This window comes from Sesamum indicum, linkage group LG11, assembly GCF_000512975.1.
Source record: "Sesamum indicum cultivar Zhongzhi No. 13 linkage group LG11, S_indicum_v1.0, whole genome shotgun sequence".
Classification (NCBI taxonomy): Eukaryota; Viridiplantae; Streptophyta; class Magnoliopsida; order Lamiales; family Pedaliaceae; genus Sesamum; species Sesamum indicum.
The window spans coordinates 4,141,176-4,157,578 of NC_026155.1; the positions used below are offsets into that span (position 1 = coordinate 4,141,176).

Consider the following 16,403-nt stretch of genomic DNA (forward strand, 5'->3'; position numbering starts at 1 on the left):
TACAGATATAAATAGTAGAGCTATGAATAGGAAAAAAACGTGCCATCAGGGTTAGAAACCATAACCTTGAAAAGAATTTGTTCTAAATAACTATGCATGGAAAATTCATTGGAAAACCTCTTTCCTCTTAGTTTTGACACAAATTAGGTATAATGTTCACTTTGAGAGCCAATAGATGATAAGAAAAAGCGTACAAGCAGCAATAACTGCAGATAAGATGAGAGTGTCTCTCGATCTTTTTCTTCTGATTGAACCTGCGAAATCAGGAGAACAAGATAATAAGTATGGAATTTTATATTAAAAAGTATAACAGAAATGTTCCTCAGGAAAGTACCAATTAGACCACGAATGACTGGAAATTTGTCACCCAGTATCTTGACTTTTCCTTGAACATCTCCAAACAATGCTCTTTGAGAGCCCAAGACGGCTCTAGTTGCCTGAGCTTGACTAATCACATCATCAATCTACAAGTTGAGCGAAGTGCTGATGATTAAAAATGCATAACCTTACAGAGGCTGTAAAGCTTTCATGTAAACCAACAGGTGAAACCACAGCAAAGACAACAAGAACAATATTTCATACATTAATGTGAAGAAATCCTACTATCATATGGGTAGAATGGTCATATGATCACAATGGTCACCAAGCAAAAAAATGCGAAAGAAAATAATTAACTAGATAGAATTCTTAATTCTTTGATCTTCAAGTAATTCATTTACTTTTCATGATCATCACTGGGCCAAATATTCAACATTTCCTTGCAAATTCTGAAAAATCAGAAATGCCACTCTTGTCTTCTCCTCATTCCATTGACTTATTGATCGATTAGGGGCCCAAACCCAAGAACTTTTCAATTTTCATTCATAGAAAGTTGAGAGAGAGGATTCAGGCTTGCATGCTGGACTGCCCATGGCTGCATCTGGAATTTGGTAAATTGTCTTTCTATTAAAGCTTATTTATGTAAATGGTTGTCTATTAGTTTCCAAAGGGTCATTGATTCAAACAATAAAGAGCTTCTACCCTAGTGCAATAAATCCATTCTCAAAAAACACCATCTCACAACAGCAGCAAAGAAACATATTTTTCTGCAAACTTTACCAGATAAGACAGTAAATAGGAAGCAGCTTATAAGAATCTTACATGAGATATGCTTCCATGTATGGCAGCTCTCTCCCGTAGTAATTGCATTTTTGGAGACACATTCCCAGAGGCCTGCCCCTGCATATATTCACTTTTAGCTTAAACAGCATCAGGAACCAATTGGTTTATGCTCATAGTTATTAAATGCTCTCACCTTGTACTCACTGATATCGTCTCGTACAGAACTAAGAAGTTCTGCATGTTCCTTCATTGAGTTAATATTTCCCTTGATACGCCTAAATTCCTACAGAAATAACCAAAGTTAATTTCACCAGGATACTTGATTGACATTGTGGCTTGAAGAGAATCATACAAGAAAAGCCCCTTGAAACATTGGCAGAAAAGCATTGGAAAGTTGCACGAACAACAGGCAAAATCAAGATCCGAACTGTATGAGTCATAAAATTTCACCAACATGAGCAAATAGCTTCTGATCTATTTCAAGGTATAAAAACCATGAGATTCAGGCAAGTAGTGGATCTCACATACTCATTGGACTCACTAAAAAGCATGCATTTTCTGCTATATTAGAAGGAAATGAGACAACAGAAAATTCTAGAAAATGTTGATGTAGCAAGGTTGATGAGACTTGAGTTCATCACCCGACAAAATTTCTGCAATCATTCATGATCATGAAATCCAATGCTTAAGTAAGCGCATTGACAACATCACGCATCAATCAGTCAAATTTAAACCAATTGATATTTCAATTGCAAGTACATCCAATTAATTATGGAGAACATTCAAAGCAAGCTGCAACTGACAGCTCTTACACAGAAATAGCAAATGTGTGTTTTAGTCGCTTTTATTTCTTCAAATTCAGGATAGAACAATTATATAATTCACCAAGATGGCAGTAGTCTAAGCCTTGTATTTTCCTTGTCAGCCAGTCATTAGTTTAGGCTTCCCATAGATGCATAAAGGTTGGGTTAATTATGCCTCCCATGTATGGTCAAAAGCTCCAAGAAGTTTACCCCTGATTGTGTGCAAGGAAGAACTCAAAATGGGAAGAGAGGAAAGACAGAAGCGATAAAGCAAAATTTATGGCAGGCAAGATAAGGGTTGATCCCTTGCATTGATACATTCTAGCTATGGTGATAGTACAGGAATAAAGCATTTTGAAGGAAATTATCTCTTAGTTGTTCTCGTCCTTCTGCAATTGATGTTGTAAAGAATAGATTGAAAAGAACAAAAGGGTAAGCACAAGGAATGAGCTATATCAACTACTATAACAGCTAGTCTGGATCTCAACATTGTCTTGAGTAGAAAAGCAACGGAAGCAGAAAACCATTGCCCTTATTTTCATTATTCTTGTCTGGATGAATATATAACATATCATGATATCAGAATTCAGAAGTACCTAGACTAATGAAAAATGAAAAGAGCACACATGATAGTAAGTAACCTGGGTAAACTCATGCAGAATGTCCCTGTGTCTAGCGAGCTTTTGATTCACTGAAGTAGCAGGTGCTGCAGATGCAGCACATCGACTCATTGAATCATTTATATCCAGTAGCTTCTCCAGCAATGACTGAATCTCCATCTCCATGGATTTCCATGACCTGCTGGACCCAAGAGTTGGTGAACCAGCATCCACATGACCTGAAACCCATAAAACCATCAGAACCACAATCTTCTGGCCAATTTGTACCTCCAATAATGAAAAAGGCTTCTGGCATCAAGAGTATGCTAAAAAATGTTTTGAGTTTATTTTGCGAGAAATCTCAAAAGGCAAAAACATTACTCATTACCACAGGCACAATGTCCAACCATTCAGGAATTGAGATCCTTGATATTAAATATTTACTCAAAATATTATCATACTGAACAACTTAAACATCTGTCTAGATTCCAAGATAAGTAAATAAGAGAAACACGTATATACATAAACATGTAAAATTTACTTGTAGTGGAAACAAACCCAATAGCTCGCTCCGAACATACTTACCAAGACTGAGATCAATTGATATCGAGGATTTGGTTAATGCAGACTAAACTTGAGCATGTTGGGTTGCCTGTAACTCGCTTTGTGAGGCACGAGGAAGTAGACATGGAGTCATGGACCCATGAGATTTTCAGCAAATATCTTTTTGAGTTAAATAACTAATGCATCAAGTTTCAGAAGCAGAAGAATGTCCAAAATTCTAGTCATTATAGAGGGGAAATGCAAAATTATACCAGATTGAGCTACTGCCCTGATAGCAATATGCATCTATAACCATGAGATATCAAAAGACCAATTACAATTACACCTCATATGTAACAGTGCATAGGTATTGCTTCACATGCTACAAATTTTGATAATAATAGATGCCAAATTATTTATAAAATGTCTCTTGGCTGGTCAATTATAATTTAGAGTTTCAAGCCATTGTATTCCCTCAACCTACATTATCTAGTTTACATTACTTAAAAGCCACACCTTGAAGTCCCTAATTTAACCAATCGATTAACTACATCTAAGACATTTGTCCAAAATTCCAAGCAAATTAGCTCTAAGCCTCTAACATAAACACTTTAAGGATTCAAAATTCCAGAGTACACCCTCACACCAAAAAACACCAATATTAAAAACCCTTGGAATATTGGAAAACAATGAGATTCCACATAAGTTCAAGTACTAATGATTATAAACAAAGCGCATAACAAGAAGTAGTCCGAAATAAGTTCGAGTACTAATGATCACAAGTCCCCAAAAGGTAAGACCAATTAGTACATGCAGTGGCGGCTGCAAGCAGCTATGATTATTACTGGATTCAAAACTGGGAATGATCTAGAATACAGATCATACCGCCCCCCCCGGCCCCGCCCCCCTCCTTCCTGCACCATAATTTTGGAAACCCAGTACGTCATACGTCTGCTGCACTACAAATTCTTCGATTTATGAAATGATTTTCCCAAATGTACATAAAAAATGTAGTATAACCTTTCATTGCCAGCAAATGGCGAAAATCGCATATCACAAAATCCAATAGTCAACAAGAAAACAACAACAAATTCCCAGCAGATTTACGGTGGGCGGGGAAAGTCCATACCTCCTTGGTTGAAACGCGCCCCGAGCTTAGCGTAAGAAGATAGCTTGACATCGAGATCGCCTTCAATTTTCCGAGCTTCTTTCCGGAGCTCCTCCCAACCCGATTCCTGCAACGCATCCATACTGGGAACCCGGGCAACAGGATCGACACGGATCCGACCCGTTTTCTGACAGTGCTTCCACCACCACCCCTCTTTCACAATCCGGACCCGGTAGTTGTTACCGTTGGAAGGAGGGTTATGGGATCCGAATGTGCGCCAGTATCTGTCACTGCTGCAGCAGTTGATTCAGAAGTACGAGAGGGTGTATCATGTATGTGTTTCCTGTCCTTTAATTAATTCTTAATTTTCACTTTCTCCCCACCTAAAAAATGAAATTACATTTGACCCCTCTTCACTTTCCTTTTAGTCGTTTACCCACTTAATTTTAGTTTAGGTAAATTACAACTACCCCAACGAAATTTAACATAATCATCAACACTCTCTCATTATTGAAAAATTAGTAATATCTCTTTTAAATTAAAAATAATTATATATTTTCTGGACGGTGAAGTGGATATACTATTTTATTCTTATTGATTTTTTAAAAAAAATAAAAAAATATTTAAACAATATAAAAAAATTAAAAGAGGGTAAAATAAACAATCTAAAGGGGATATTAGTCCATAAAAATATTTTAAAAAATTCTAAATATAGATATAATTATAATTCATAATTCAAAGGGACGTTTTAGTTAGTTCACTATAAAAATTAAATGGAGACCTAATGGAGGCTAATAAAATGAACTTGTTATTAGACGGACGTCAAATCAGGTGGTACTTATAAATTTTTAAATATTAAGGAGGTATTTGTAATTATGCATGTAATAGTAATTTACCCTTTTAATTTTGAAGAAAATACAAAATAAAAAAAAAATAATCTTCTTAACATGATTAAAATGTGTGTTAATTCATTTTTATATTTGTTTTCTTTTTGGGTTTAATTTTGAATAATATATTTGAAGGAAATTCTAAACTAATTATGATGGTCTAATCTATTTTACATCAATATTATAATTTACTTAACGATATTTTAATAGAATTACATAGTATTAAAAGAAATAGTACTTCATTTTATAAAAAATAAACAAGTAAAATAATTTAATTTCAGCACTTTCAACTTTCGACACTTTAAATCATTACATTTTTTTAATTGTATTTTTTTTAATTAATTCGTTGTAGCCCATAAACTTTTGAATAGAGTTGTAAATATTTAAATTAACACATAGAAAAAAGTTTAAAAAAATTATGTAAATTTTATGTAAAAGAGAAAATATGAACAAGTTTTAAATTAAAGGTATTAAATTGGAAAGTTAGTAAAAGAAAAATATTGTATTTCTTATGGGTTCACCCATTATTTCACCTGTTGGAAATTAACTAAAGCCTAAATCACCAATTGGTTTTGTTTCAAGCCCCTAACTTGGGGGAATTTTTTTTTTTTTCATTAACTTTGACTATGATTAATTTTAATATACTAACTTTCATTGTTATCATATTTTGACAACTAATTTATAGAAATGGGTCAATCATGTGAGAATTAGGGTTTTATTGCCAATTTTCTGGCTAATTTGGACATTTCCACCGAAAACTGTTAACTTGGTTAGGCCATGGTGTATAAAATGGCCAATAGAGCCACATGTATTTCCACATAAACAATGACGTGGACCTAGTGGTGGGAAATTAGAAGTCACATGCTTTGCACGTGATTCTTCTCAGCGAAAAGAATGAGAAGAAGCTATCCAAAATTTTCAGCCCTAATTTCTCTCCCCTCTAAATCGATTCGACCCTGTTCTTGTGAGAAGAAGATCGGCCCTAAAGGTTTTTGATGCTAAAATGGTGGTGATGAGAGACCCATCCCTCAATGGCGATCTTCCCCTCGATTACGGTTAACTTTTCATCCCTAAGTACTGTACTGTTTTTGACCCGACTATAAATAGGTTTCTTGTATGTGATATTGGATATCTATTGTTAAATACATGAGTTGTATTTATCTTTTGACATGTTTGTATTTGATATAAATGTGTTAATTATTGTTTATTGGATAAATAATGGGGATGATGACAAAGCACATTGGTCGAATGTATGGTTTAATTTTATGTTGGGTTAGGCCTGCATGCCTCTTTATTTTAATTCATTCTTTCATTTTTAGCCGTGAAATAATAAGATTTTTTTTCTCCCTTCTTTTGTACTCCCCTTAACTTTTGATTGGGGTTTTCAATTTCAGTTGTAATGAACATAGTTAGGATTGTGAGGTTTCATTCATTTTGAATAAATGTAAGCTTTCAAGGAGATGAAGTCCTCGGCCCGTTGGACGGAGCTGACGACTGAAGAAGAACAAAGAGGAAGGTCTATTAGAATAATAAAGAGTTACTATTCTGTAATAGTTAGGCCAGACCCTAGATTGACCATAGACTCACTGCGGGCTAAGTAGGTCATTTAGGATTGGGCTTGTGATCATCTAATAGGGGCGTGCTAGGCTTGTTTTTGCATGTGGTGTATGTTTTAATATTTGGAGTACGATTTGTTTGGAATGCATCCATTTATTCTCAATGATTAAAACTGATACATGCAAAATCTTATAATGATGAGGTCTCAGTTACAACAAACTTAACTCTCACTTGGATGGTTCAAGTTAAATATTAGGCCCATAGTGGATTGAAATTCAAAAGGTTTGATTAGATCCAAGCCTTCCATCCACAACAATGTGGTGTGGATGCTACTTTCACCCCTTCGTGATCTCAAGAGTCGTAGCACGTTTGAAATGGAAGAAAGTTACACTATTGTTGTGAACAAATGGAATATACTCTTATTTTCCTGTCTCACGAGTCGTGGGGGCGACAGTTAAGATATTTATTTGGTTGATGGGTCGGGCCTAACACTGAGTAGCGTGATTCACTTGGAGTCCTCAAAATCACGTGAAGAGGCGAGGCAAAATAACTTGTGAATTCTCATTGGATGCGAATGGTACATGTTACCTCTCATAAAGCCTTTTTCCGTGTGCATCGTAAAAGAGGGGTATGGAGAATTGCATTTGTGGACTCCAAGCCCACTAGAAAATAGTTTCCCAAAAGTCCCACTTGAGAGTGGTGGGCTTTTTGAAGAAATAGTCGACGTGTTAATGACTGAAGACCAAGTTTTAAACTTGATATATAATATTACAATATCTATTAAATTTCTCTTTGCATTTGATGTAGACGTCTAAGAATCCACTCACTGCAATTCTTGGTACTAATAAATTTAACGGAACAAACTACAATGATTGGCTGCAAAATCTTAGAATTGTCCTAGATTTTGAGAACCACGTTCTGGATAGGTCTCTTTTCTCGGGCCTTGCCGAAAGGGTCCACATGTGAAGAACGTTTGACATTCGAGAAGTGGTATGAGGACAACCGGAAGGTTCGCAGTATCGTACTGGCATCAATGATCAATGACATCTAGAAACAGCATGATAGGCATGATAAGATCCAATCCATAATGCTCCGCATAAGCCATGTTTATGCGGTTCTGGACCGGCATATTAAATATGCTGTCATTAAAGCATTTTTTGCTGCCAAGATGATTGAAGGGTCTTCTGTATAGGAGCATGGGGTTAAGATGCTATCCCTTGTGGAAAAAAAGCTCAAGGACCTCAAGACTGATCTCGAAAAAGAAACGTACATCAACTTGATCCTTCAATCTCTTCCTCCTTTCTTTGACCCGTTTATTGTGGACTATAACATGAATGGGCTTGACAAAGACCTTCATGAGTTGATAAACATGTTGGTCCATTACGAGGGCAATGATTGAAAAGTCTGCGCCGTCGGTATCGGTAGGGGAGGCTTTGACCTCAGAAGCGAAAGGCAAAGGGGTCAGACCCTGGAAGAGGAAGAACGGTGAGAAAGAATCAGCTACTGCGTTCAGAGTGCTCCTGTTGTCCATTTGGGCATGGGTAGAGAGAAGAGAAAGGCGGTTCAACAATCATGAATTCCAAAAGATGTTTGCATTAATTGCCGTGAAAAGTGACAATAAAAGAGGGGGTGTCCGAAAGTCCTCTATAATCAAGGTATAATTTGTTATTGAGTCTTAATATGACTACTACTACACTTCTTGAGTATTAGATACCAGCCGTAAAGCTCATATCTGCAAATGGTTTGCAGGTGGTGAAAAGGAGTAGAAGGCTGAGACAAACGGTCCTAAAACTTAGAATGGCGGGGTTGTTACTACTGTGGTTAAAGGACTAGATTGACTTAGCTATTAGTGATCATGTTTGGATAAAGTTGATAGGATATAATTATGTAACTTAGCATGATCAAATTATGTTTTTTCATTGTTGGAGAATTTTGATTAGATGATTTTGATCAATGATGGTTATTTCATTTGGCAAAGAATGGTTATTCTTGTCTGCTAGGTTGTTCACGTAATTATTTCAATACTATCTTCTAATTGGATTATGAGTGCTCAAAATAAATGGTAAAATGGATAATCAAGATAAACTCACAGATCTGGCATGCGAAGGTAGGTCACATTTTTTCTAGTTAGAATAAGAAAGTTGGTGAATTCAACGAGTCTAAAAATAGACAAGTTGAATCTACAAGTTTGCAAGTCCTTCCTGAGCAAAATGAGGATCAAGAAGCACTTTGTAGGACAAAGTGTGCTTGCCAATGGTCTATTAGATTGAATCCAATTAAATATCTATGAGTCATCGAATACACAGAGCCAGAAGGGGGTTCACAAATCTAAGGACCTTTGGAAGGTTCAGAGAATTAGACTTGAAGTGGAGAACCAAATTGATTGCAAAATTAAATCCTTCGATTGGATCAAGGTAGTGTGTATTTAGTGGGGATTCTTGAAGTATCTGACGAGAATGGAACTCACTCAGTGGAGTTCTTCTTTGGAGTGCCACTGTCCAAGTTCTATATTGAATTGGATTCAAGTTAGAATATAAAACAATCCAAAAGCACTAAACAATAGTGTTAGTTTAAAGTTATTTTTTTTCTTGTTATTTGTTCTGTCTAGCAATAGAAAAAGAACTATATCTATTCCATTTTATGATGTGGACAACTTAAAGGAATTCTAGTTTGAATTCTCAAGTGAACGGAAAGGGAGAACGTAAAGGGAACAATGCACATTGCTGCTCAAATATAGAAATAAAAAGGTAAAGTTTCGTGTTTTGTTTCTATGCTTTTGTTTCATCCTCTAGCCACTTGTCTAACATGTTTATATGTTGATTATTATGTTTTTGACAAATACCGAACACCCAAAAATTTCAAAGGGAACACCCCTTTGAATCATTTTAATTTTTTTATTTCACATTTTCGCCGCATTCCCAGGCCATACCGATTATTTCAGTGGTATCAGAGCTCGGTTCGGTGTTGTGGCTTTAGGATTAACATGTTATTCTGTGTTGAGCATGAACACCATATTTAATTTGCTTTTAGAAAGCATGCTTTATGGCTTTGTAACATGGTTATATGTTTAAAAAGTATGTATTAATTTTGCTTTTAAATTATGGATATCTATGCATTTTTTAAAATTGAATTTTTTGTAAATGCATGATTTTCTTTTAGTTTTTAATTGCAGAAATTCAAAAAAAAAATTGAAAATTAAAGCAGTACGGCCGTTGTTGTCCTGCCGGCCATCACTGGCCAGCGGGTGAAAGGCACTGAGGTGCGAGTGGATCGGCCCTGGAATGCGTAAGCGGAAGCGGTTAAAATGAAGTGCATAAATTTAGATGAAAACGCAATAAAACCATAGTTTCAAGGGGTGTACCGTTGGAGTTCCCGGGCATTCGATGTAGTTAATAAAATAAACTATAATGAAATTAACTGGGCAAATGGTTGAATGTAAAATGAGAGGAACAAAAATCGTAAATCAAGAATTATCTTTTCTTGATTTATTTCGAACCACCTTCATTGATTCGTTCACCCAAGGCTTCAATGTAGAAACCCTCTAAAGTTGCGCTACCCCACACCGGAATTTGGAATTTCTCAATTCAATTTGCTAGAAAATAATTAAGAAGAAGAACACACCAAGTGTGCACAAGAGGGAGGTTCGGCCGAGTGGAATGATAAGGGGAGTAGGAAATTATTTTCTTGCTTTGTTATATATTCATTAGTTATTCCAAATAACTAATATACGCACACACACACCCACATATATATATACCTTGAATGGATGCATTAAAACATGTCTAGGTTCATTTAGGCATCCATAAGGTAATAAAATCCTTTAATCCAAATAAAGAATGACTAACATGGCACTTTCCAAAAGTAATTTTGTTAGTCAATAATTTCCTTTTTCAATCATTTTCACCAACTTAATTAATGGGCTTTAGCCGACTTTAATTAATTAAAATACCAGGCCAATTAATTAAATCCCACTTGATTAGGTCCATCATATATTTAATCCAATTAAATAAATGAACCCAATAAGCCTTTTATTAAATAATAAGTCCAACTTATTAAATAAGGGCAAGGCCAAGATAAATTAATCCTATTAATTTATTCTTGGGCTCCTCTATCTAATGGATCCCTCTCATTTATAAGTAATCCAATTACTTATGGAATTAATTTTCTATTATATCCTCATCTCATCTCGGTGATTTGTGTGTGACTTTTTATGTTCACCTTTCAGCTAGACTTAGGTTAGTGTCAAATACTATTATTAATTAAATCTAATTTAATTAATAATTCTCGATCAACCGATGATTGAGAAAGCCCGTCACCATAAGTGGTTATCTAGCAACAGTCCATGACACTAGAGACTAGGCGAATATCAATGTGAACTTTTGGGCTCTCGAGTCCATATGGGTACAATCCTTTCGTCTAGCGTATCCTGGCCTTAGTTTAATACATAAAATTGAGTGTTGGCTCCCATCCTGGACTAGGCGTCTATGCTGAATACTTGAAATTGTGTTAGGCCAAATTGCTCAACATAGGAACCTCTTTTCCTATTTGACCAATGACTGTGGCCACAGGTTTATGGAGCGTAAATGCATCTCCAAGTGCATAGGAGATACCTCTGTCACGTTTTGACAGGTGACGGATCATCTTCTTGGAACTCACCATCGTTGCTATATGCTTTGACTGCACTAGATAAGGCTTATAATAATCATATCTGAGACACGATTACTTCTCACACGAATCCAAGATATAGTCATTGCATGCATGTGACTGTCATGATTCCTCATGTTTGAGGTCTACTCCCGTATTATTGGAGCTGGGGACTCAAGTCATACGGACCAAGCCTCTAAGGCTTCCATATGATGATCCTCATGAGTCAGTTTAGTCGATTCGACATATATCCAATTGACCTACTAAAATCGCATAGACATCCCACGTTTGTTGCCGAGAAGCTCATAATTCAGCCGCCCCTCTCACAAGCACACTTGATGTGTTCTTTCTCCTTAATTTTCTTCTAGCAAAGAGAATTGAGGGGTTCCATATTTCGGTGTGGTGTGTACGCGTCTTTAGAGGACTTCTACGTTGAAGTTTCGCGTGAACAGATTAAACGAAGGAGGTTCGAAGTAAATCAAGCAAAGAGGTAATTCTTGATTTATGATTTTTGTACCTCCCATTTTTATTTTTCCATAAGCCCTGTTTAGGTTTATTGTTGTTATAATTAACTACATCAAACGTTTGGGGACTCTAAGGGTACACCCCTTGGAATCATGGTTTTATTACGTTTCGGTTTTAATTTACTTATTTTTATTCTTCAGCTTCCGCTTCCACTTGCGCATTCTCGGACCGACCCACTCGCATTCTTGTTGCTTTTAGTGTTACCAAAACTGCATCAAATGAGTTATCCCTAATGCTTCTAGCCAGGTCCCTCCAATAGAACAACCAGAAAATATGCAGGTATAGAAAAGCTCCAAAGCCATCTGCAACTGCACCAAGTATGTTTGATGAATTTTAACAGTGCCAGAAAGGAGTGAAATTAAGGAGCCAGGTTCTTTTGTTGATGCTGAAGTGGGTAGAAAGTCAGTGGATGAGCAACGAAGTTCAGGATCAACCCCATCCATTTTCAAAGGAGGAAAAAAAATTGTCACTTTGTCAAATCTTAGCAATGCTATAAGTGAACTGCACAAAGGTAAGTAGCAGGCCTAAAACTTGTAATGCATTGGCAGAAACTAGTAATATTTTGGCAGAGACTTGTATTCTTTTTTACAGCAATGTTTTCGCAGAAAGTAGTAATATTTTTTTATTTCTCAAATTGTAATCTTTTCGCACAAACTTTTTATAGTTTCAGTTAGAGTTTGGAAATGCCATTACATGTCTAGTTTGGAAATGCAATTATATGTACAGTTTGGAAATGTTGCAATTAGATGTTCAGTTTGGAAATGTTGCAATTAGATGTTCCACAACAATGTATATTGTGCAGAAATTGAAAATGCAATTACAGGTTTCATTACAGGTTTGAAAATGTAGAAAGTATTGTATGTGTAATTGAAAATGCAGAAACTTGTGTATGTGTAATTGAAAATGCAATTATCGGTATGGTGAAATGTTGCAACTAATGAAGGGCTTGTCTTTCATAGATACATTCACCAAAAGCATTACACAACACATTCTGCTAAAATACACTTAATTACGAACACCTTACTAAAATACAATTACACACACCATACACAAAGTAGAAATAAATTTGCTTGAATAAAAAGGCCAGAATTGCTAAAATTTGGAGTATCTCATAATTTCATGAAACTTGACCCAAAGGTAATTCTAAACCTTAGCATTTTTATGTGCATGTTTATAATAATGTGGTAATATTGGAAAGGTTCCAAGTAGAATACCACAAGGAACCCTATCATGAAAAATTGAATGTATGATAATTTTAAAAGTAATATTGGGAAAACGGTTAGGACCGAAAAACAATGCCCAATTTTTGGGTGTGCTACCTAGCATAGCCACGCCAGTAGTCACCTTGGAGGATGACAACTGGGCTATGGCACTTCATAAGCCCGAGATCTCATCACAGGTCCAAGAAAAAATCTTAGACACCATCATCTTCTTTAGATAGGAAGATGCAACATTTGGTTGGACCACAGGACATCAGTGGAAACGAAAGTAAACCCATAAGACCTAGCTGGTATCACAGATTGCTTAGAATCAGATTAATCTGAAAACATGAGTAATTGGCTTTAAGGTCAAGTGGGAAATTGTTGGAATAGGTGACCAAAATCAATTATATTGGCGGTTCTGAGAATCATTCAAGCAATATTGTCCTAACGAATATGGTAAGTATTCATATTTGGCACATATATCTGTTATGCTTACAAAATTATGACAAATGCCTACAGACCACTTTAACAACCGCGCAACAATTGGATTGCGCATTGGATGGCGGTCATAAATCAATTGCCAAGGGTTGGGTCTAAAATGTTCCAAGTGGAGAACCTTGAGAATAGGCATCGAATGTCCTATAGAGACTTACTTTAGGAGTCGCATTCATTTGATGAGTACCGTGTTTCATCGGCGACAGACGTAGGACATTTGTGCAATCTTAGTAGGCCGATTACCTAGGTGTCGAATCGACTGAACTGACTCGCGGAAATCATCATATGGAAGCCTTGGAGGCTTTATTAGTATAACTCAAATCCTCGGCTTCGATAGTAAGGAGTAGTCTTTAGACTTGAGGAATCATGACAATCACGTGCATACGATAACTGTATCTTAGGTTTGTGTGAGAGGTGACTATGTCACGCACATGATCATCATAAGCCTTATTCAGTGCAGCCGGAGTATGTAGCGAGGACGATGAGTTCTAAGAAGAGGATCTGTCACCTATCAAAATGTGACAGAGGTATCTCCTATGCACTTGGAGATGCATTAACGCTCTATCTAAACCTATTGCCGCAGTCATTCGTCGAATAGGAAAAGAGGTTCCTATGTCGAGCAATTTGATGTAACACGATCTCAAGTATTAAGCATAGACGTCTAGTCCAGGATGGTAGCCGACACCCAATTTCATGCCCTAGACTAAGACTAAGAGACGGTAAATGGAGGGACCGTACCCATATGAACTCGAGAGCCTAAAAATTCACATGGATATTCGCCTAGTCTCTAGTGCCACGGACTGTTGCTAGACGACCATCCATGGTAACGGGCTTTCTTGATCAAAGGGTTGATTGAGAATTATTAATTAAATTAGATTTGATTAATAATTTAATTAATAATAGTGTTTGACACTAACTCAATTGTAGCTAAAAGGTGAACCTAAAGAATCACACACAAATCACCGAGAAAGGACGAGCAATTAATTGGGAACTAATTCCATAAGTAATTGGATTACTTATTAATGAGAGGAATCCATCGGATGGAGGAGCCCAGAATTCCACGAAACTTGAATCAAAAGTAGGCCTAAACCTTTGTATTTGTATGGTAAATTTTCTAAGTGTAATAATAACTAAAAGTTAGTATGAAAATTAAACAAACTTTGTTTAATTAAACCGCGTAAAACAGCTAAAACTGGAACATTTTCAGAATTTTTCGAAATATGAACCAAAAGCAGGCCTAAACCTTGCTTTTGTATGGTAAATTTTCAACGCATGATAACAACAACAATTGAGTATGAAAGAGAAACAAATTTTCTTTAATAAAACCGCGTAAAACAGCTAAAATTTTAACTATCTTAGAATTTCACGAAAAGTAGACGTAAACCCCTATATTTGTATGGTAAATTTTTTATGGGTAACAATAACTATAAGTTAGTATGAAAGATAAACAAACTTTCTTTAATAAAAATGCGTAAAACAGTCAGAATTCGAACGTTCTCATGAACCAAAAGTAGACCTAAACCCATTGCATTCATATGGGAATTTTCTAAGTGTAATAATAACTAAATGTTATTATGAAAGGCAATCAAACTTTCTTGAATAAAAACACGTAAAACATCTAAAGTTGAACTATCACAAAATTCCATGAAACATGAATCACAAGTACGCCTAAACACTTGCATTTGTATGGTAAATTTTCTAAATATTATAATAACTATAAGTTAGTATGAAAGTGAAACAAACTTTCTTTAATAAAACTGCATAAAATAGCTAAAATTTGAACGTTCTCAAAATTCCACGAAACTTCAACCAAAAGTAGGCCTAACCCTTGCATTTTTATGATAAATTTTCTAAGCGTAATAATAACAACAAGTTAGTACGAAAAGAAACAAACTCATTTTAATATAAACGCGTAAAACAGCTAAAATTTGAACGTTCTCAGAATTCCACGAAACTTGAACCAAAAGTAGGCGTAAACCCTTGCATTTGTATGGTAAATTTTTCAAAGCGTAACAATAACAATAAGTTAGTCTGAAAGGGAAATAAACTTTCTTTAATAAAACTGCGTAAAACAACTAAATTTTGAACGTTTTAAAAATTCCACAAAACTTGAACCAAAAGTAGGCCTAAAGCCTTGCATTTGTATGGAAAATTTTCTACCTGTAATAGTAATGATATGTTAGTATGAAAGAAAAATAAACTTTCTTTATTAAAATTGCGTCAAACAGCTAAAATTTGAACGTTTTTAGAATTCCACGAAACTTGAACCAAATGTAGCCTTAAACCATTGCATTTCTAAGGTAAATTTTCTAAACGTTATAATAACTACAAGATAGTATGAAAGAGAAACAAACTTTCATTAATAAATACACTTAAAATAGCTGAAATTTGATCGATCTCAGAATTTCACGAAACTTGAAGCAAAAGTAGGCCTAAAACCCTTGCATTTGTATGGTAAATTTTCTAAGTGTAATAACAGCTACAAATTAGTATGAAAGGGAAACAAACTTTCTTTAATGAACCGCATAAAATAGTTAAAACTTGAACGTCGTAACAATTTCTCGAAACATGAACCAAAATTAGGTCTAAACCCTTGCATTAGTATGGTAAATTTTCTAAGCGTATTAATAGCGACAATTTAGTATGAAAGGAAGACAAATTTTCTTTAACAGAACTGCGTAAAACAACTAAAATTTGAACGTCCTCAGAATTCCACGAAACTTGAATCAAAAGTAGGCCTAAACCTTTGTATTTGTATGGAAAATTTTCTAAGCGTAGTAATAACTAAAAGTTAGTCTGAAAATGAAACAAACTTTCTTTAATTAAACCACGTAAAACAGCTAAAACTGGAACGTTTCCAGAATTTAACGAAATATGAACGAAAAGCAGGCCTACACCTTGCTTTTGTATGGTAAATTTTCAACACATGATAACAACAA

The 16,403-nt window shown here is 35.4% G+C and overlaps 1 protein-coding gene across 2 annotated transcripts; it reads right to left on the reverse strand.

Moving 5' to 3' along the window:
* LOC105173320 (Golgi SNAP receptor complex member 1-2) lies at positions 1–4,484 on the reverse strand. 2 transcript variants are annotated; one of them, XM_011095019.2, is made up of 6 exons: positions 4,176–4,484; positions 2,546–2,742; positions 1,295–1,384; positions 1,141–1,212; positions 335–464; positions 1–254 (listed from the first exon to the last, which is right to left on the reverse strand). In XM_011095019.2, exons 1-6 carry the CDS (start codon positions 4,294–4,296, stop codon positions 157–159), a joined length of 708 nt encoding a protein of 235 aa, XP_011093321.1. In that variant the 5' UTR covers positions 4,297–4,484; the 3' UTR covers positions 1–156. The 2 variants fall into 2 exon arrangements, with proteins under 2 accessions (XP_011093321.1, XP_020553282.1); XM_020697623.1 differs by having other exon boundaries at positions 1,141–1,218; positions 4,176–4,483.

What these genes read in the sequence shown, in the direction of transcription:
- LOC105173320 (XM_020697623.1), bottom strand. Translation starts at nt 4,296, where the DNA reads ATGGATGCGTTGCAGGAATCGGGTTGGGAGGAGCTCCGGAAAGAAGCT. An exon ending in TACATGGAAGCATATCTCAT is followed by an intron (nt 465 to 1,140) that starts GTAAGATTCTTA and finishes CTCAACTTGTAG; the next exon opens with ATTGATGATGTGATTAGTCA. An exon ending in AGTCATTCGTGGTCTAATTG is followed by an intron (nt 255 to 334) that starts GTACTTTCCTGA and finishes CTGATTTCGCAG; the next exon opens with GTTCAATCAGAAGAAAAAGA.